We start from the raw sequence: 22,951 nt of genomic DNA, 5'->3' as shown, positions 1-22,951 counted from the left end.
CTTTTACTCCTTTGAAAATGACAGCAACTCATGAAGTCCATGATTAGAAGAGTTTTAAAGTCTCAGACAATAATTCTATGCTTTTCTGGAGAGTATTCTATTGAGACGATGGGACTTGCCAGTTGTTATAATTGTACTAAAAGGTCATTAATTTCAGTCGCTAGCGAGTCAATTTAAATGTTAACTTTCTGATGCTTTCTTCAATGTAGTTTGTAAAGGAAGTATAGCACAGTGGTTAATGCTAATGTCACAGCGCCAGGGACCCAGGTTCGATTCCCGGTTAGGCATACTGTCTGTGCGGAGTCTGCACGTTCTCCCCGTGTCTGCATGGGTTTCCTCCGAGCCCTCCGGTTTCCTCCCACAAGTCCTGAAAGGCGTGCTTGTTAAGTGAATTGGACAATCTGAATTGTCCCTCAGTATACCCGAACAGGTGCCGGAATGTACCAACTAGGGGATTTTCATAGTAATTTCATTGCAGTGTTAATGTAGGCCTACTTGTGATACTAATAAAGATTATTATTATTGCTTTATTTCAGTTTTCTTAATGGCATCATTACTCTATGCTTGTATCTAAGTTTGTGACAGCCATAGGAAAGGGCACACATGTAGAACTGCATTCCCTAAAATGGAACATGTGTATCTGCAGAAAGGACTGCTATTGACAACATTTGTATTCCTGTAAAAACACATCTTCAGCAAGGATAAGTCAGAGAGTTAGAAAATTAACAGTTGATTCTAGTCAGCTATATTTTACGGCCCTCTAAATTTTCAGTGCTTGTTTTCCCATTGGGGTTTTGTGGGATTATTGCCAGTAAATTCTTATTTAACCATGTCCCTAATACCTAGCTTAGATTTGGTCTAGTTGCTTTGAATGAGAAAAACCAAGGTTGGTACAACTGTATTAATACTGATAAACAGTGTCATCTGATGAATAAATTAGATTGGTCAGTGAAACTTAAAGCAAAAGCTCAAGTGTAGATAAGCTTTCATAAATTGTTTCATGAAGTTATTATGAACGGTCTAAAACACTTAGAGCTCCACTAGGAGCCAATAATGTTTAAAATAGGAGCATTGATCTCTGCCAGGGTCACTTACTAATGGTTGGATCTGGGGCTTTTCCTGGGGCCTCTTCAGGGCTCTCCATAAGCATCAGTTCCAGTGAAACCGTTTAAGAATGAAATGTGTGGAATTCCAAAAATAGCCTTTCAACGAATCAAGATATGGCCACTTCACATAGGGAGTGGGTAGGGGCATGGGTGTACGATTAGCTCAAGACACGAGAAAATGGCAGAACCAAAAACATGGGGTAGAGTCCAGGTACAACTTGATTCCAACCCTTCTTCCCACCACTGATCCAGAATTTTACAGGTTTTCCTCTCTTTACGTAAGACCATTAACATGGGAGCTAAAGAAGATCATGTGGCCTTTTGAGCCTGGTTCTCCTTTAAAAAAGATTGTGGCTGATGTTTTGCCCTTATTCGTTCCCGCTCTATCCTCATACCCGTTAATTTCCACAAATGTGTTGATTTCTGTCTCAAATAGCGACTAAGGGCATGATCTTCCCAAAAGGGAACAAAGTCTCCAGGTGAGCGCGTTTAGCTGCGTGTTTCCATGCACTCGCAGTGCCAAGAAATACATTGAGCTGAATTCTCCACCCCGCCGTGCCACATTTCTGTTTTGCGCCGCCAGCGGGATGCTTCTTTATGTTTTACGCTGGCTAGTCAATGGGGTTTCCCATTGTGGGGCAGCCCCACGCCGTCGCGAAATCCCCGGGGTGCCGGCAAAACGTAGCATCCCGCCGCCATAGAATCCACCCATTATTATTCAACGTGACTCGCTATGAATAAGGGGCCTTTACAAAGGGGAGCTCCAGAAAGAATTCCCAACCTCCCCACACAGCCCGAGCGCAATATGGGAGGGTCCCCCGCCCACCAGCCCACCCACACCAGGCAACCACGGCCCAATTGCATGTGCACAGAAAATGCCAGCTTGACACCTTGGCAGGGCCAGGTTGGCACACAGGTGGCACTGCCAAGGTTCCAGGCTGGCAGTACCAGGGTACCCAAGTGGCACCAGAAATTCCAGCGCACCATCTGCCCAAAGGGCATGCAGCAGGGGGCCTCCTATCCCGTTGGGGACCCCCACGAGTGCCATTCCATTTGTGGGGACCAGTACCAAACGGCGCTCGCCCGAGGTGAAGGGATTGAACCCCAAAGCCTCAGGTACCTCAAGAATCTGCACATTAGAGTAAGGCTTACTGCCTTGCTCTAATACGCAGATTTGCCAAAAAGTGATCTTGCCCTGAGTATCCACAGCTCTGTGAGTTCGAGAATTTCAAAGATTCAGATCCCTTCATGTGTAGAAATTTCAGTCCTAAATAACCATCCTCTTTTCCTGAGATTGTGAGCTCATATTCTAGATTTCCCAGCCAGAGAAACATTTTCTCTGTCTATATTGTCAATCCCCTTAGAAATTTTCCACATTTCACTTCAATAATCTCTCTTCTTCAAAACACCAGGGAATACAGACCAGCATACTCATTATGTTCTCAGAAGACATTCCTCTTATCCCAAGGAGAAGGCTGCTGCACCTGCATTTCACCCCATCTAGGGCAATTAGGTCCATTTTAAGTAAGGGAGGCAAAACTTGCCTTCCTGAGATTACTCCAAGGCCTGAATTTTTAGGATGGCGGGACTCATGCTTCCCCATCTGGAGAGTTGCCGGGCACTCATCTCCGCCAACTCTGACATTGCCATTTTACATTCTAATGCCCCCCGCCACCTCCAATATATCCAGTCAGTGCCCTTGAGGCTGGTGGGAAAAGGCCCTTAAGTGACCATTAGGTGGCCCTTCCTGTCTCATCATAAAATTACTTCCAGATCAGGGGAGTGGGATCCCAGAGGGAATCCCATCCGTGCAATTTCACACTCTTCCCCCTGCCGTCCCCGTCAACCCCAACCTGTGGGTAAGTGTGTGGGTACCATAACTTTCAGGCCCAGCTGTTTCTTTTTTAAACTTTATTATTTGATGGGATGTGGGTGTTTCAAACAAGGCCAGAATTTGTTACCCATCCCTAATTGTCCTTGAACTTTGGTGTTGCCTCACCAATGTCAATAATTGTACTAAGACCTCTTTTCTCTTATACCCCAATCATTTTGTAACAATAGATAACATACCATTTAGCTTCTTAATTGTTTGCTGTATCTACGTGGTTATTTTCTGTGATTCATGTACAAGGATATAATTCTCCTTCTGATGCATACATTTCCAAACTCTCACCATTTAGAAGATACCTAGCTTTTTAATATTTGCTACCAAAATGTCCACTTTGTATTCCATCTGCCATGTTCTTGTTTACTCACCAACCTATCTAGATCCCTCTGTAGCCTCTTTACATCCTCCTCGCCACTTACTCTCCTACCTAACTTTGTATCATCAGCAAATTTGGATGCAGTACTCCACATCTAAGTCATCAACAAGATTGTAACTAAGTGAGGCCCAAACATTGACCCTTACAGTGCCCTGCTAGTTTGTACCTGCCAACTCAAAAATGTCCAGTTTAATTCTCCTCTTTATTTTCTATCCATGAACCATCCTCAATCCATGCTCATATGTTAACCCCAATTCCAAGAATCCCATTTTGTGTAACAACCTCTTGTATGGAACCCCAGAAAATGCTTTGTGCAAATCCATATTGGCCTACTTAGAATGTCATGGCCTCTGGGTTGAAATTAGGATTCATTGCATCTACAAGTTGCACCATCTATTGGTTCACAGGACCTCAAAACTGCAGAATTTATTTTCTTCTTCAATTTTTACACTCCGATAATATTTAAAAATTTGAAACCCAAGTTTTTTTTCAACTAATCATTACTTAAGATTTATTTTGCTGAATATCTCCTCACATCATTGCAGTCTCTTGTACTATGGCCTTTACCCACCTCAATAAAAGAGATGTAACTGTCTGGTTATATTTGCCTTATAGCAATGTCCTGCACACAATACCACAACATCCTACTACAGAAATAATGAGGGACACATCCTGTACAACCTCACAGGTTACAATCTGGAAGACTATTTAATATCAACAGAAAACCTATTTGGACTAAAAAGGTAAGACACATCTGGTCTAATCAACTTTAAGAACGATAAGCAAAAAGAAAACTATAGTTCAATGTTTTAAATATAAGGCCATCCGTTCAACCTGCTTTTATTGATATAGTTGCCAGATTACCTCATTATGAATGCCTGGCTGAGCTCCAAGAATAACTAATACACTTAGATCTCAGCAAGTGATGTTTATACAGCTGCAGAGGGGACATAAAACTTTATTTGGTGGACATCTCTATTATCTTGTAATAACCTGCTGTTCCTTTGAAGAGCTTTTTGTTGTCTGTATTTATTTACACAGAGGTGTGAAGTGGAGTAAAATATATGACATTGTTACTTTAAATTGGGGGGGGGGAGTTAATGCCTATGAGTGTGGGGGATGCCATTGCCCATGATTGGAAAGTGTGGGGAACCGTCAAGCTCACTTAGAGATCTGGACACCCTTTCAAAATGGAAACTGTGACTGAAGATTAAGAGATCAAGGAGATGGTAATCTGCACCATCCTTTACCTGAGAGTAGAAGATACTGTCACCAATTGTAAAGGCAGAAAAATTGTTAATTTCCCATCATAGCCTGTCTATCCCTAATACAAAATGATGTAAATGTGTGCTAAGCATTGCTGTTAACTTAAAGAGTAACTTTTGCTTGTTATTCGATATGTAATAGTAGCGTGATCTCAACACTTGTTATATTAACAGATTAGGAGGATGGTCACTTGGAAATGAGCTGCCTGATGATCTCAAAGGAAACAATTTCACTCAAGTGGGCATTGACTTCTTATTGAAGGTAGGAGGAGTCAATGCAACAATAAGCTTTTATTACAATGTTATTAAGAGTATGTTTGTGTATTGTTGGAGGAAAGTACAATGGCATTGGAAGCATTTTTCAGCGGAAATGCTGAATTCACAAACCAAAAAGGTTATCCTCCATTTCTCTACACTCTTTCTGGGATCAGAATTCATCAATTGCTGCTTGCCTGCCCTTCCCTCAAAGAGTTTGGGATTCCAGATAATTTCCCACCATTTTTGAAAGGAAAGATAGCTAAACAGAATAGAAAGAAAAAAAAAGACATACATTTGTATATCTCAGGCAGTCAACAAATTAGTCACTGTGGTAATATAGAAACACAGCAGTCAATTTGTGCACAGGAATGAAATAATAGAAAAGGGGGGCAGCACGGTAGCATTGTGGATAGCACAATTGCTTCATAGCTCCAGGGTCCCAGGTTCGATTCCGGCTTGGGTCGCTGTCTGTGCGGAGTCTGCACGTCCTCCCCGTGTGTGCGTGGGTTTCCTCCGGGTGCTCCGGTTTCCTCCCACAGTCCAAAGATGTGCAGGTTAGGTGGATTGGCCGTGATAAATTGCCCTTAGTGTCCAAAATTGCCCTTAGTGTTGAGTGGGGTTACTGGGTTATGGGGATTGGGTGGAGGTGTTGACCTTGGGTAGGATGCTCTTTCCAAGAGCCGGTGCAGACTCGATGGGCTGAATGGCCTCCTTCTGCACTGTAAATTCTATGAATAACCAGATGATGTGTCCTTTTAATAGGTCCTTTTATTGGGGGATTAGTATTGGCCAGGACATCAGGGAAATGTTTCTGTGCTTTGTTGAATCGTTCCATGGGATCTTTTACATCCACAAGACACGTTTTCACTTTACTGTTTTATCTGAAAAGTGGCTCCACTAATGGTGCAGCACTCCCTCGTTGCTGAACTGGTGCATCAGCCTAGAGTTTGTGTTTATGGACCAGGAATGGGACTCTCACACACAACCTTCTGACTCAGAAATGAGTGTGTTACCATTGAGCTACAGCTGGCACCAGGTCAGAGTGGTATGGGGACTGCAGTAGGTAGGCAGATCAGTTGAATTTTATGTCACAAAGGAAGGAGATCAAGTCACCTCTCCCTCTTCCAAACTCTCAAACCATCTGTTCTTTTGTACTGTATTAATTCAGAACCAATTAATATTGAAATTACTGTATTTTTGCCACATTAATTTTGGCCCTGTCCATTTCAAATGTTTTTTCTACTCGTTCTTGGGCTGTGAACATCACTAGCAAGGCCAGCATTAATTGCCCATCCCAAATTTCCTTTGAGAAGGTGGTGCTGAGCTGTGTTCTTGAACCACTGCAGTTCATGTGATGTATACACTGTTCCTACTTTGCGTTAGTGGTGATGGGAGTGGATGTATAAGATGATGGGAGGGATGCCACTCAAGTGGGTTGCTTTATCTTACTTTAGACTGAGCTTCTTGAGTGTTGATGGAGCTGGACTCATCCAGGCAAATGCAGAGTAGTCCCATTTCACCCCTGACTTGAGCCTATAGATCGTGGACAGGCTTTGGGGAGTCAGAGTTACTCACAACCACAGTATTTCTGTGACTTACTTAGTTAAGTTCCTAATCAATGGTGTTACTGATGGGACATTCAGTGATGGTACTGTGTGTGAATGTTAAGGGGAGGTGGTTAGATTCTCTCATGTTAAAGATGGTTAATGCTTGACATATATGTGGCCTGAATGTCACTTGCTACCTATGAACACAAATCTGAATGCTGACCAGATTTTTCCACATGTGATGTTGTTGGGGCCCTTAGCTTTTTCTGTATCCAGTGCCTTCAGCTGTTTCTTGATATCACGTGAAGTCAATTGGATTGTCTAAAGACTGGCATCTGCGATAGTGGGGACCTCAGCAGGAGGCAGAGATGGACTATCCACTTAGCAGTTCTGGTTGATGATGGTTGCAAATGCACAGCCTTCTCTTTTGCACTTATGTACTGGGCTCCCACAGAATTGGGGATGGAGATGTTACTGGAGCCACTTCCTCCAATTAGTTGTTGAATTGTCCACCACCATTCAGGACTGGATGTGGCAAGACTGCAAAGCTTTGATTTGATTCACAGGTTGTGAGTTGCTTATTCTGTCTATCACATGCTGCATTTGCTGTTTGGCATGCATGTAGTCCTGTGTTGTAGCTTCACCAGGTTGGCACCTCATAATTAGTTATGCTTAGTGCTGCTATTGGCATGTTCCCCTACACTCTTCATTGAATCATGCTTTGTGCTCTGACTTGTGTCACAAATATGTAATACATGGTTCGTATTAATAATTTAAAGGTAATGTTTGGCTCTGTAGAAAATTGGATAAATGCAACAAAAGTAGCTTGGAGTCTAAAAAACTGGGGCCAGGTTGAGTTGAGGGGTTAACAGATAGAAAGAGCCATAAAGCAGCAGTTGGGTTTACTTAACCTTGCAGGGAAGTAATAATAATAATCATTATTAGTGTCACAAGTAAGCTTACATGAACACTGCAATAAATTGTAGTCCAGAGGAATATTTTGTTTTGGGATTGAGAGCTAAATTAGTTTAAAAGGATTTAGTGAACCCTAAGATGCCGTGTTGTCGTAGAAATGGGTGAAACTTATGATAATTCTCTAATTTTTATTTATTTGAGGGCTCGGCAGCCGGGGAAAAGACTGTACTGAAAGGATACTGCTGTTTGCAAGCTCCAGGCAGTTAGGGCTCGATGAAGCCCTGGGAGCTGTTTGGTGCAATTAGGACTCAGGAAAGATCTTGGGAGCTGGGAAGGTGGTAGAAGGTTCATTGCTGAAGGTGTTTTAGGAGCCATGGGAGCTGTTTATAAGTCAGTGCAGCTGGGAGACGAGTTCAGAGCATCCAGTGGCCAATGCCAACTTAGTGAGGCTTGTTGTCTATGAAAGAACTGGATGTGTGCCAGTAGTGAGAGATTGGACAGCAGCTTTGTAAATCCCATAGAATGCACTCTCAGGAAAACCTTCCAGAGGTGAGTAGTTGTTGATGCAGTCAAATCGAATGCTGATGAGAGAGTTCAGAGGCTAGATCTTTGAAAGTGAAGACTGGAAATTCCCCATGAGGGACACAAAATTTTAATGAGATATTGTGACCCACAGTGGTCACTGACATCTGAGGGTGTTGCTGAGAAGTCTATGGGACTTGTCTTGGTCGCACCTATCAATTAACCTGCAGTGTAGTATGTTTTACCACAGTTTACCTGTTAATTCATATTTACCTCATACTAATTCTAAATGTTCGTATATAAGGTAGATTATTTCACTTTTCTGACTTTTTATAGTAAGATTTATTTTCTTTGTTTAATGGAATCTTGTAGTTTTATTCTATTAGTGGATAAGCGGGATTTCAAATTTTGTTTACTTTAAACATAATGTCATTGGTCATTTACCGGATTGTAACACTTCTTGGTGGACTGAGGCAAGTGCTGGACTACGAGGTTACAGATTGTGGTTGCATACTGTTATTGATTGCCCACAGTGCCCTTGCTGCTGAAGCTGTTCCTAGCCTATTCAATTTAACACAGTGGTGGTGCCACACAGCACAATGGAGGGAGTCCTCATTGTGAAGATGGGGCTTTGTCCCCTGAAGGATTGTGTGGTGGTCACTCCTACCAATACTGTTATGGACAGATGCATCTGTGACTCTCTTGATTTCTTCATCACCTGCTGCAGGTCCAGCTTAGCAGGTATGTCCTTCATGACTCACCCAAATCAGTCAGTAATGGTTCTCCAGAGCCACTCTTGATGATGGGCATTGAAGTCCCCAACACAGAGCACATTCTGTGCCACATTAGGTTCAGTACTAATACTGACTCATATTGAGTTGAACAATTTGGAAGTGAATTTCCATGAGGGTTGTCCCATTCACCTGCCATTTAAACAGGTTTCTGCCAAAGTTGAAATGGACAGGGAAATTCAACCCCCTTGATTCACGTTTTCTCATCCCAACATAAAATATCAAGAACGTGAAATAGAATTTGCAAAGTCTAAACCTTTCACAGTTCACCAATTGCCTCTAATCACTGCCTGCATCACTGTACAGAGAAATAAAGCCAAATTAAATGAACTATTGTCATGTGAGAGTACCTTTAATAAATGGGTGTTTATAAATAGGTGTGTATATAAATATCTGTAGTGAGTACTTTTAAGAAATGGGTGCTTACTACTGCAGTGATATCAGAGAGTGGGTGGAGCTGGGCTGTCTGTCAGCTTTTTACTTTAGTTTTAGGCTGTTTGCTGCAGGGTGTGTTTTAGTTTCGTTTTCAGTGTTGGAGCTGAAGCCAGGCAGAGCAGTTGGTCTCTCTGCCATGAAAAGGCTATCTCTTGATCATTTGGTGAATTCAGAATTATAAATGTTCTCAGTAGTGAATGTAAACCTAATGTGCTTCTGGTAAAAGGTGTTTTAAGTCTTATGGATGTTAAAAGGAAAGCTTAAAGGATTACTTAGTGTTGTATTCTTTGGGGGTTGTATTTGAATTAATGGTTGCTAAGATGTTCACTGTATGTTTTGAAAAGGTTAACTTGAGTTCATAGAATAAACATTGTTTTGCTTTAATTCCTGCTGTAACACACCTGTAGAGTGGGCCGTGTGCTCCCCATACCACAATCTATTAAAAGTTGTGGGTCAGGTGAACTCCATGATACATTTTGAGGTTCTCTAAACCCTGGCCCATAACACTATCTTAAGTGTTTTTAAAATTGAAAATTGTCTTCTCTTTCAATCCTTCCTGTCTCCTTTGAGTTTCCTGCCTCATTGCTTATATTCTTCTCATGAGATTTCATCGGGCTGATGTTGAATCTTTCTGACAATGGGCATTCAATCCTCATCTCAATTACTATTTCAGGCATCACTGATCAGAACCTTTTACTCCCATGTCAAATGCAACTTTCTGAACATTAGTTCCTGAGGGCGAACTCACCTTTTACCTGTTTACGCCGTATCTATTTTTTCCTATTTAGTGAGATTGACAGAGAAAAATGTTGCAGAGCTCAATGTTGAAGAACAGATTAATGAATACTGAGACATTGTGAAATAATTAAGAGAGGTTCCTGAAGGCCTGTTTGGAGCGGTGTGTTTTAGTGCGGCGATTAAAGGCACAGAAACTAAGTAGACCAATGCTTCAGCCAGGAGTCAAAGGACATGAGGACACCAAAAGGGATGTAAAATTATAGGAGATTACAAATATGGGGTGGGGTGTGTTTATAGAGACTTGTTGATAATGCTCAATCAGTGAAATAGTGTTTCACTTTTGTGTATCATCTGCGAACCCTGCCATCTGAAAGTCTGAAATACCAAGGTTAACTGCTAACTATGAGCTTCATAGAATTGCATGGTGAGAAAGGAAGGTTAGGCTCTCCATTGTAGGAGCTGGGCCAACCTACCACACCAGGAATATGGTGGACATGACAGAAACATTCATGAGACCTGTATAACCGTGAAAAAGGTAGATCCTAAAAAGACATAGGGCATGATTCTTCGGCCTCATTGTGCTCTCACTCGAGTGAAACGAGGTTGATAAATAATGGGAGAGGCCAAAAACGAGGACCGCGCCAGATGCCAATAGTTTTCGATGCATACGGCCTGCACCCCTAGGCGAAATTGGGATCCCACCATAGCATGGTGAGAAACCAATTATCACCACCACTTAAGCCCTATTTCCATGGCTAATAGGGAATTGGCAATCGTGGTTAACTGAGCACTTCACACAACCCAAGTGGATTCCCGGATTGGGTGGGCATTGCAGGAGTCATTGCCTAACTTCCATTCACACCTTGGTGCATGGACACTGAGCTTGAACACTGTGGGAGGCAACACCACACATGCAGCAGCCAACTACCGAACACTCAGGGGATGGGACAAAGCCCCGGGAGACATTTCCACGGCCGGAGGGTGGTCAATGCCACGAGGATGGGGGAGATGCCTGAAGAGATAGGCCAATGGTTTGGAGGTCGGCCGTATAGCAGAAGAAAGTGACAGAGACATACTGGTTGTGCACAAGGGTGTTTACTTTGTTGACCAGTTCCCCACTCTCCTGATGGTTTCTGTAGCTACCATCATGCCAGTACCTTTTTTGATGTTTACCATGCTGATTGTCAGTTCACTTATATATCAATGTTCTAGAAATTTATGGTCATCATTTAGCTCTTTGCAGCATTTTTAATGGTATCTGAAAACTTCAGATTTTCGTTTCCAGATTCGATAAGCTTAACTTAATTCTGAGTTGCACAACCCTCAATGGCCACTGCTCCACTTGGTCATACTGCTTGACTGCAATAGTGGAGCCGATGAGCTCTTTCAGATTTCTCCTGGGTTAAATAAAGCTCTGCCCATAAAATTTTTGGCATGAATAAGAACTGCAAACTTTAAAAATACAATAAAACAGAAAAGAAACCCATTTTTGAAGGGTTCTTATGACTGTTGGGAGCTTTTATTGGATGCAGTTTTTTCCAAGCCCAGTCTGTGATATATATTATTTTTAAAACATTTTATTAAGGCATTTATGATTTTATAACAACAAATACAAATGTAAACATAACTCAGTAAATAACACCCCCTCCAACCAACAACCATACCCAACCAATACACACAATTCCCCAGTCCCATCTCCTCTCGCTGATCCCACCTAAACTAAACTAAACTATCTCCCCCTACCCTTCCCCCCATGTTCCCTAACCACCCACCCTCCTATTGTATCTGCTAAGAGTTTACTTTCCCCGAAAACTTTGGTAAACGGCTGCCACCTCCGGATGAACCCTAATATTGATCCTCTTAGGACGAACTTGGTTTTCTCAAGCCTGAGGAACCCAGCCATGTCGTCAACCCATATCCCTGATTTCAGGGGCTCCGAGTCCCTCCGCGCTAATAGGATCTGTCTCAGGGCTACCAAGGAGGCAAAGGCCAAAACGTCAGCCTCTCTCGTCCGCTGGACTCCCGGGTCTTCCGATGCTCCAAAAATACCGTGGACATGACATTGGCAAATCCTTGCCAGAATCCCCTAAGCTTCGAACATGCTCAAAACATGCGAGCATGATTTGCGGGCCCTCCCGCAGACCGGTCACACCTGTCCTCCTTCCCTTCAAAAAAGCTGCTCATCCGGGCCTCAGTCATGTGTGGACCACCTTAAATTGTATCAGGCTAACGCTGGCACACGGCGAGGACGTGTTAACCCTACTCAGAGCATTCTCCCACAAACCTACCTCTAGTTCCTTGCCCAATTCATCCTCCCATTTATGCTTTACCTCCCCTATCTAGGTTCCCTCCCACTCCATGAGCTCTTTATAAATTTCGGAGAACTTCCCCTCCCCACTCCCTTTTTCGAAATTACCTTATCCTGTATCCCCTGGGACGGTAGAAGCGGAAAGGTCTAAACCTACCTTCGTACAAAGTCCCTCACCTGCGGATAACGAAACCCATTCCCTCCCGGCTGTTCAAATTCCTCTTCCAGATCCTCCAAACAAGGAAAGCTTCCATCAATAAACAGATCCCCAGCCTCTCAATTATTGTTCTTTGCCACCTCCGAAACCCCTAATCCAACCTCCCCGGCACAAACAGGTGGTTGCCACAAATTGAAGCCCACACTGACGCTCCCTCCACTCCCATATGCTTCCGCCACTGTCCCCCACACCCTCAGAGCTGCCACCACCACCGGGCTTGTGGAGTATCGGGCCAGTGAGAACGACAGAGGTGCCATTACTAGCGCTCCTAAACCTGTGCCCCTACATGATGACACCTCCACCCACTCCCATTTCGACCCCTAAACCACTATCTATATTTGCCGCCCAGTAGTAATTCCCAAAGTTCGGTCAGGCTAGCTCCCTGCCCCCTCGGCTCCGCTCCAACAGCACTTTCTTTACTCGCAGGATTTTACCCGCCCAAACAAACCCAGAGATCACCGCATTGACCCGCTTAAAAAAAGCTTTGGGGATAAAAATAGGGAAACACTGGAAAATAAACAAAAATCTCGGGAGAACTGTCATCTTTACGGTCTGTACCCTCCCCGCCAGTGACAACGGGAGCATGTCCCACCTCCGAAAGTCCTCCTTCATTTGCTCAACTAACTGGGCCAGATTTAGTTTATGTAACTGCTCCCATCCCTGTGCCACCTGAATATCCAAGTAACGAAAACTCCCTCCCACCACTTTAAACAGCAACTCCCCCAGTCTCCTCTCCTGCCCCCTCGCCTGGATCACAAAAACCTCACTCTTGCCCATGTTCAATTTATACCCCGAGAACTGCCAAATTCCCTTAGGATCCGCACAATCTCTCCCATCCCCCCTAACGGGTCCAAAATATACAGGAGTAGGTCAGCCGCATAAAACGAGACTAACCCTTTCAGTCCTTTGATGCTCTCAGCGCCATTGCCAATGGCTCTATGGCCAAGGCCAGCAGCAGTAGGGAGAGGGGACATCCTTGCCTCGCCCCGGCACAGTCTAAAATATTCCGAGCTCTTTTGGTTCGTTCACACACTCGCTACCGGTGCCTGGTACAGCAGCCGGATGCCGTCTACAAAGCCCTGCCCAAACCCAAACCGTCCCAGGACCTCCCACAAATAATTCCAGTCCACCCGGTCAAAGGCCTTCTCCGCACCCAAAGCGGCCACTATCTCCACCTCCCCTCGGAGGGCATCATGATAACATTCAATAGCCTTCTAACGTTGGCCGTTAACTGCCTTCCTTTGCCAAATCCCATCTGGTCCTCCCCATCACTCCTGGAACACAATCCTCTATCCCGAGGCCAAAATCCTGACCAGCAATTTGGCGTCTACATTCAGTAACGAGATTGGCCTGTACGACCCGCATTGTTCAGGGATCTTCCCCCGCTTCAGAATCAATGAGATTGAAGCCTGTGACATTGTTGGGGGAAGAACACCTCGCTCCCTAGCCTCGTTAAATGCCGTCATCAGCAACAGCCCTAGCACCCCAGGAAACTTCTCATAAAATTCGACTGGGTATCCGTCCGGCCCCGGGGCTTTGCCCGACTGCATGGATTCCAATCCCTCCACTACTTCAATGAGCCCAATTGCGGTTCCCAGACCCTCCACCAACCCTTCCTTCACCTTCGGAAACTCCAAACCCTCCGGAAATTGCCTCATCCCCTCCACCCCACCTGGGGGCCCGACTCGTACAGCCAACTATAAAATTGCTTGAACACCCCATTCACCAAAACCGTGTTCCGCCCTCTATCCTTCACTCTTCCTATCACCGTGGCTGCCTCCTGTTTCCTGAGCTGGTGTGCTAACATCCGGCTGGCCTTATCCCATACTCATACACCGCCCCCCTCGCCTTCCTCAACTGCCCCAGCGCCTTCCCTTATGGATAGCAGATCAAACTCCATCTGCAACGTCTGCCGTTCCTTCAACAGCCCCGCCTCCGGGGCCTCCGAGTACCTCCTACCCACCTGGAGAATCTCCCTAACCAGCCTGTCTATTTCCACCTGCGAGATTTGCTAGTGTCACACGGGAGGGTTTAAATTGGTATGGCAGGGGGGTGGGTACCGGAGCAATAGGTCAGAAGATGAAAACATTGAGGGAGAACTAGGGAATAGGGCCACTATGGCTCTGAGGAAGAGCAGACAGGGAGATGTTGCTGAAAACAGCGGCCTGGTGGCCTGAAGTGCATATGTTTTAATGCAAAAAGTATAACGGGTAAGGCAGATGAACTTAGAGCTTGGATTAGTACTTGGAACTATGATGCTGTTGCCATTACAGAGACCTGGTTGAGGGAAGGACAGGATTGACAGCTAAACCTTCCAGGATTTAGATGTTTCAGGCGGGATAGAGAGGGGTGTAAAAGGAGTGTCGGAGTTGCACTAATGGTTAGGGAGAATATCACAGCTGTACTGCGGGAGGACACCTCAAAGGCAGCGAGGCTATATAGGTAGAGATCAGAAATAAGAAGGGTGCAGTCACAATGTTGGGGGTTTACTACAGGCCTCCCAACAGCCAGCGGGAGCTAGAGGAGCAGATAAGTAGACAGATTTTGGAAAGGAGTAAAAGCAACAGGGTTGTTGTGATGGGAGACTTCAACTTCCCCAATATTGAGTGTGACTCACTTAGTGCTAGGGGCTTGGACAGGGCAGAGTTTGTCAGGAGCATTCAGGAGGGCTTCTAAAAACAATATGTAGATAGTCCAACTAGGGAAGGGGCTGTACTGGACCTGGTATTGGGGAATGAGCCCGGCCAGGTGGTAGAAGTTTCAGTAGGGGAGCATTTCGGGAACAGTGACTACAATTCAGTAAGTTTTAAAGTGCTTGTGGACAAGGATAAGAGTGGTCCTAGAGTGAGTGTGCTAAATTGGGGGAAGGCTAATTATAACAATATTAGGCGGAAACTGAAGAACCTAGATTGGGGGCGGATGTTTGAGGGTAAATCAACATCTGACATGTGGGAGGCTTTCAAATGTCAGTTGAAAGGAATTCAGGACCGGCATGTTCCTGTGCGGAGGAAGGATAAATACGGCAAATTTTGGGAACCTTGGGTAACAAGAGATATTGTAGGCCTCGTCAAAAAGAAAAAGGAGGCATTTGTCAGGGCTAAAAGGCTGGGAACAGACAAAGCATGTATGGAATATAAGGAAAGTAGGAAGGAACTTAAGCAAGGAGTCAGGAGGGCTAAAAGGGGTCACGAAACGTCATTGGCAAATAGGGTTAAGGAAAATCCTAAGGCTTTTTACACATACATAAAATGCAAGAGGGTAGCCAGGGAAAGGGTTGGCCCACTGAAGGACAGGCAAGGGAATCTATGTGTGGAGCCAGAGGAAATGGGTGAGGTACTAAATGAATACTTTGCATCAGTATTCACCAAAGAGAAGGAATTAGTGGATGTTGAGTCTGGAGAAGGGTGTGTAGATTTCCTGGGTCACATTGAGATCCAAAAAGACGAGGTGTTGGGCGTCTTGAAAAATATTAAGGTAGATAAGTCCCCAGGGCCTGATGGGATCGATCCCAGAATACTGAAGGAGGCTAGAGAGGAAATTGCTGAGGCCTTGACAGAAATCTTTGGATCCTCACTGTCTTCAGGTGATGTCCCGGAGGACTGGAGAATAGCCAATGTTGTTCCTTTGTTTAAGAAGGGTAGCAAGGATAATCCAGGGAACTACAGGCCGGTGAGCCTTACGTCAGTGGTAGGGAAATTACTGGAAAGAATTCTTCTAGACAGGATCTACTCCCATTTGGAAGCAAATGGATGTATTAGCGAGAGGCAGCACGGTTTTGTGATGGGGAGGTCGTGTCTCACTAACTTGATAGAGATTTTTGAAGTGGTCACTGTGGTGATATACATCACTGTAAGTACACAAAGGGTTAATGTACATACACTACACCTAGCTAGACACTAGAGGGAGCACCAGAGACATGACACACAGACAGTCAACCAATAGGTCAGTAAGATAGAACATGACCAATGGGCAGTCACGATACACACAGAGGTGACACTACCACAGGAGGGCATTACACCAACCCATATAAAAGGACACAGCACACATGCTCAATCTCTTTCCAGTGGAGACACTCAATGAGTACAGACATAGGGATGATTGAACATAATACCCACCACGTGGATTGTAGCAGACTGTCATGATATTCAGGTAAACATCATGGTGCAAACATACATACATACTGATGGACAGATCAACAGACCAATCAATACACACACAACACCATAGCCAATCACAGGCAAGAGCATACACACTATAAAATGGGGAACACGACACTTCCCACTCATTCCAGCAGGAGACAGCTCAGGGCACAGAGCTCACAGCAAGCCACTCAGACATCCACCATGTGCTGAGTGCCACTCCAAGATAGTGTTAGGGATAGGTCCACAGATTCAAGGGTAATGAACGAACCACAGTAACCAGTTTACCATTGTAAATATTGTTAGTAATAAAACTGAGTTGTACCATCCGCAACCGTGTTGGTTCGTCTGTGTAGCAGAGCACCCAACATGACACAGACTGGTTCGTCAGTCTGAGTAGCAATCACAGAATTAACAGTAGAGTCAAATCCAAGTAGGAGAATTGTTATTAGTTTATTAAACGAGTTAAAGCTATTTCCAAGTCTGAACCTTCCTTTGTCAGAGTGCACATCAAGGAAGCAGCTTATGCTACGTCAAGAGCATAACAAATCATATGTTTTGTCCCTTCGGCCCCGGCTGGCATGGCGCCAAAGGCCTTCCACGCCAGTCGGCGGGATGGCAACCACTACGGCGCGGGCCTAGCCCCTAAAGGTTATGGCTTGGCCCCTAAAGGTGCGGATCCGCACCTTTGGGGCGGCCCGACGCTGGAGTGGTTCACGCCCCATCCCGCCGGGTAGGGCAGAATCCCGCCCAAGATTCTATATTCTATTAGACTAGGAGTGACATATAGGACATCTGGGGCGGCATTCTCCCCTACCCGGCGGGGCGGGGGGTCCCGGCGGGATGGAGTGGCGTGAACCACTCCGGCGTCGGGTCGCCCCAAAGGTGCGGATTTCTCCGCAACTTTCGGGGCCAAGCCCTCACCTTTAGGGGATAGGCCCGCGCCAGAGTGGTTGGTGCGATGCCGGCCGGCGGGAAAGGCCTTTGGCGCCACGCCAGCCGGGGCCGAAGTCAGCGCATGTGCGGGAGCGTCAGCGGCTGCTGACGTCATCCCTGCGCAGGGGGGGTGTCTCTTACGCATCGGCCATGGTGAGGGCTGTGGCCGAGGTGGAGGGAAAAGAGTGCCCCCACGGCACAGGCCCGCCCGCGGATCGGTGGGCCCCGATCGCGGGCCAGGCCACCGTCGGGGCACCACCAGGGGCCAGATCACCCCGCGCCCCCCCCCAGGACCCCGGAGCCCGCCCACGCCACCTAGTCCCGCCGGGAAGGGAGGTGGTTTGATTCTCGCCGGCGGGAGAGACATTCCAGCAGCGGGACTTCGGCCCATCACAGGCTGGAGAATCGCCAGGGGGGGGGGGGAGCCGCCGACTGGCGCGGCATGATTCCCGCCCCCGCCGAATATCCGTGCTGGAGAATTCGGCAACCGGTGGGGACGGGATTCACGCCAGCCCCCGGCGATTCTCAGACCTGGCGGGGGGTCGGAGAATCCCGCCCCATATTATAACACATATTACACCTATTTTTAGAGTTTCAAATCACCAAATTAGACACATTACATCTGTGAGGTGAGGGATATTCAAGTCCGTGAGTACTGTGAGATGCATGTAGAAATGGTACAGCAGCTATCATGGGGGATTTTAATCTAAATGTCGACTGGTTCAACCAGGTCTATCAAGGCAGCCTTGAGGAGGAGTTTATAGAATGTATCCGCGATAGTTTCATTGAACAGAATGTAATGGAACCTACGAGGGAACAAGCGGTCCTAGATCCGGTCCTGTGTAATGAGACAGGATTAATTAATTATCTCATAGTTAGGGATCCTCTAGGAAGGAGCGATCACAATATGGTGGAATTTAAAATACAGATGGAGGGTGAGAAGGTAAAATCAAACACTAGTGTTTTGTGCTTAAACAAAGGAGATTACAATTGGATGAGAGAAGAACTAGCTAAGGTAGACTGGGAGCAAAGACTTTATAGTGAAACAGTTGAGGAACAGTGGAGAACCTTCCAAGCGATTTTTCACAATGCTCAGCAAAGGTTGAAACCAACAAAAAGGAAGGATGGTAGAAAGAGGGAAAATCAACCATGGACATCTAAGGAAATAAGGGAGAGTATCAAATTGAAGGAAAAAGCATACAAAGTGGCAAAGATTAGTGGGAGACTAGAGGACTGGGAAATCTTTAGGGGGCAACTGAAAGCTACTAAAAAAGCTATAAAGAAGAGTAAGATAGATTATGAGAGTAAACTTGCTCAGAATATAAAAACAGATAATAAAACAAAAAAGAGTGGCTAAGGTAAATATTGGTCCTTTAGAGGATGAGAAGGGAGATTTAATAATGGGAGATGAGGAAATGGCTGAGGAACTGAACAGGATTTTTGGGTCGGTCTTCACAGTGGAAGACACAAATAACATGCCAGTGACTGATGGAAATGAGGCTATGACAGGTGAGGACCTTGAGATGATTGTTATCACTAAGGAGGTAGTGATGGGCAAGCTAATGGGGCTAAAGGTAGACAAGTCTCCTGGCCCTGATGGAATGCATCCCAGAGTGCTAAAAGAGATGGCTAGGGAAATTGCAAATGCAGTAGTGATAATTTACCAAAATTCACTAGACTCTGGGGTGGTCCCGGTGGATTGGAAAATAGCAAACGTGACATCATTGTTTAAAAAAGGAGGTGGACAGAAAGCAGGTAATTATAGGCCAGTGAGCTTAACTTCGGAAGGAGGGTAAATGCTGGAATCTATCATCAAGGAAGAAATAGCGAGGCATCTGGATGGAAATTGTCCCATTGGGCAGACGCAGCATGGGTTCATAAAGGGCAGGTCGTGCCTAACTAATTTAGTGAAATTTTTTGAGGACATTACCAGTGTGGTAGATAACGGGGAGCCAATGGATGTGGTATATCTGAATTTCCAGAAAGCTTTTGACAAGGTGCCACACAAAAGGTTGCTGCATAAGATAAAGATGCATGGCATTAAGGGTAAAGTAGTAGCATGGATAGAGGATTGGCTAATTAATAGAAAGCAAAGAGTGGGGATTAATGGGTGTTTCTCTGGTTGGCAATCAGTAGCTAGTGGTGTCCCTCAGGGATCAGTGTTGGGCCCACAATTGTTCACAATTTACATAGATGATTTGGAGTTGGGGACCAAGTGCAATGTGTCCGAGTTTGCAGACGACACTACGATGAGTGGTTAAGCAAAAAGTGCAGAGGATACCGGAAGTCTGCAGAGGGATTTGGATAGGTTAAGTGAATGGGCTAAAGTCTGGCAGATGGAATACAATGGTGACAAATGTGAGGTTATCTGTTTTGGTAGGAATAACAGAAAAAGGGATTATTATTTAAATGATAAAATATTAAAACATGCTGCTGTGCAGAGAGACCTGGGTGCTAGTGCATGAGTCGCAAAAGGTTGATTTACAGGTGATTAAGAAGGCAAATTGAGTTTTGTCCTTCATTGCTAGAGGGATGGAGTTTAAGACTAGGGAGGTTATGCTGCAATTGTATAAGGTGTTAGTGAGGCCACATCTGGAATATTGTGTTCAGTTTTTGTCTCCTTATCTGAGAAAGGACGTAGTGGCGCTGGAGGGTGTGCAGAGGAGATTCACTAGGTTAATCCCAGAGTTGAAGGGGTTGGATTACGAGGAGAGGTTGAGGAGACTGGGACTTAACTTGTTGGAATTTGGAAGGATACGGGGGGGGGGGGGGGATCTTATAGAAACATATAAAGTTAAGAAGGGAATAGATAGGATAGATGCGGACAGGTTTTTTCCACTAGCGGGTGAAAGCAGAACTGGGGGGCATAGCCTCAAAATACTGGGAAGTAGATTTAGGACTGAGTTAAGGAGGAACTTCTTCACCCAAAGGGTTGTGAATCTATGGAATTCCTTGCCCAGTGAAGCAGTTGAGGCTCCTTCATTAAATGTTTTTAAGATAAAGATAGATCGTTTTTGAAGAATAAAGGGATTAAGGGTTATGGTGTTCGGGCCGGAAAGTGGAGCTGGGTCAACAAAAGATCAGCCATGATCTCATTGAATGGCGGAGCAGGCTCGAGGGGCCAGATGGCCTACTCCTGCTCCTAGTTCTTATGTTCTAACCATCTTGTCGTGCATGGCTAGGTGATTGGAAATCTCTTTGTTTATGATTATTAACTGTTTGATTCTGTAGTATAAATAATAAGAATCATATCTATGAAAAGTACTATTATTGATAGTTACCATTTCCTCACAGGTTTGGTACAACCAATTGTACTATCACTCAGAACCAGCCTCCCTGAATCAACTCAATAATTTCATCCTCTGGGCCAACCTACCACCAGGCGTTGACTGGACACAATACGGTATGATAAATAAAAGCATATTTGAAGGAATAATGTTGGTAAAATGTATACATTCTCAATTGTATCTTGGGTGGCACCATGAAATATTGCTACAGTACAGGAGCTTACCTGGTGAAGTACATTTTATGTATTGCAACAACCTAGATTTATATAATGAATTTAACATAGAAAATAATGTGCCAACGAAATTCATAGTCATATTAAAAAAGATTGAATGCCAATTTGAAGGAGGTGATATTAGAATGGGTGATTCAAAGCTTGTCAAAGAGGTGAGCTTTCTGAATGGTCTTAAAGTATCGGAAAAGATAATGGAATGGTAGAGCAGTTTAGTAAGGGAATTCTAGAGCATGGGTTCTCAGCAGCTGAAGGTACAACTATCATTGGTCGGTTGAAGGGAGGAGAGGATGCACAAAACTGCTGTTCCTCTCAGCTTCCCAAATCACAGACTGATGCCTGATACAGCATCCTTTTTTGTTTCTTGGTAAGTATTTTATCACTTGATTATTTTTTTGTCCAGATAGGAAATGACCTAAAGAATTTGACGTGTGATAAATGTTTCTCAAGAAGTGAGCATTTATAAGCCACACAAACGTTTTTTTTTTAATGCCTAGTTCTTCAGCTAAATTTATTTCATTTAATTGCCAATTTTAGGTGACCTTGACTGGACATGGAACTGCATTGTAAAAGGAGCCACATTTATTTCTTCAGCCCTTGATGGGGTTGATGTGCAGTGTTCACCACTGGTCAACGCCGCTGCATGTATATAATAGTGGAAAAGTGTGGTTTGCTGCACATTCCATCGTCCTTAATGTCTGCCTTAACTTTATTGTCTTCAAAAAGTGGCTAAATGCAAAAAATGCTTAACTTCCTTGTTGACAAAAGGCAGTCTGTATCAATGGTGAGGTCAGTAATGTGTTACCCTTGCTGATGCCCTACTGCTTATTGCCCATCACCATAAAGATGAATTGATACAGGACCCTGGATCCATTTGGTTACTCTGAACTTCTAGTACATCTCTTTAACAAAGGAGTGTTAAGCTCACAATGCAGAGCAGAGATATGGGTGGAGGTCTACGGTATATCTTACTGACTCTGACCCATGCTAAGTTAGTTCTTCAGGATACCAGTAAAACCCCAAAATGGCCTCAACATTTCAACACCTTATCACTGCAATCCCTGCTGGAATTATCGGCTGGATTCTTCCACCCCGCCCGCTGCAAGATCGCCACGGGTGGGACGTGGACCATGGAAATGTCCATTGACCTCGGGTGGAGAATCCCGCCCTATGTATAAGTCAATGAAAGCAATGATAGCAACAGCACAAACTTCCAGCATTCACTTGCCAGTGAAAACTGACATTCATACTGAAAAGAGAAGAAGGGTGAGAACAAAATCAAGGAAGCAATAATAATTCTCTTTTTGTTTTTGAAGATAATTTGTTCATTTCATTTTTTTTCCAAATTCTTTCAAGGGATCTGCCATTTCAGAGGGCACTTACAGATTAACCACATTACTGCAGGTCACAGGTCAAATGTAGGCCGGACCAAGCAAGGGCAATACATTTCCTTCCCTAAAGGGCATTAGTGAACCAGATAGGTTTTTTTATAACAGTCAACAATGGTTTCATTCCAGATTTTTATTGAATTCAAATTCCACCATTTGCCCTGGTGGGATTTGAACCCCGGTCCCTCGAGCATTACACTGAGTTTCTGGATTACTCATCCCAGGGACAATACCACTGCTCCACCGCCCCCCCTGCATTCTATGATGAGAAGGCAAAGATTGATCGGATTCCACTTTTCCTGCTTTGAAACATATTCGGGAAGATTACTGAGCAGCCGAATGCACATCTCCCTCAGTGGATTGAAACTGTAACCCATTGCTTGAGTACTGACCATGGTGTTGACCCTGTTATTTCAATTTGTCGATTCATCTTCTAATCAGAATGTTTTAATTAATCAAGTATGTCTCAGTGATACATGTGAATTATATGTACACATATTCTTTATTAGGAATTACACTCTACAGCCATCCTTATCGAGGATCTCTTCCAGATGGTGAAAAAATGTGAGTTACTTTAAATATTCTACAATGCAGCCTGTAGATAA

General features: G+C 44.6%; 1 protein-coding gene across 1 annotated transcript in view; it reads left to right on the top strand.

Moving 5' to 3' along the window:
• Nucleotides 1-22,951, top strand: part of LOC140425056 (ATP-binding cassette sub-family A member 13-like) — a 505,398-nt gene that overhangs the window by 410,300 nt on the left and 72,147 nt on the right. Inside the window, exons 45-48 of the mRNA XM_072508872.1 lie at nucleotides 3,986-4,113; nucleotides 4,810-4,897; nucleotides 20,736-20,844; nucleotides 22,856-22,910. Of these exons, the coding sequence (XP_072364973.1) occupies nucleotides 3,986-4,113; nucleotides 4,810-4,897; nucleotides 20,736-20,844; nucleotides 22,856-22,910 (380 nt within the window). The remainder of the gene's footprint in view (nucleotides 1-3,985; nucleotides 4,114-4,809; nucleotides 4,898-20,735; nucleotides 20,845-22,855; nucleotides 22,911-22,951) is intronic.

The sequence above is a fragment of the Scyliorhinus torazame genome, chromosome 6 (assembly GCF_047496885.1).
Source record: "Scyliorhinus torazame isolate Kashiwa2021f chromosome 6, sScyTor2.1, whole genome shotgun sequence".
Classification (NCBI taxonomy): domain Eukaryota; kingdom Metazoa; phylum Chordata; class Chondrichthyes; order Carcharhiniformes; family Scyliorhinidae; genus Scyliorhinus; species Scyliorhinus torazame.
The sequence above is the reverse complement of the archived record's forward strand: the minus strand, read 5'-3'. Positions and strand labels throughout refer to the sequence as shown.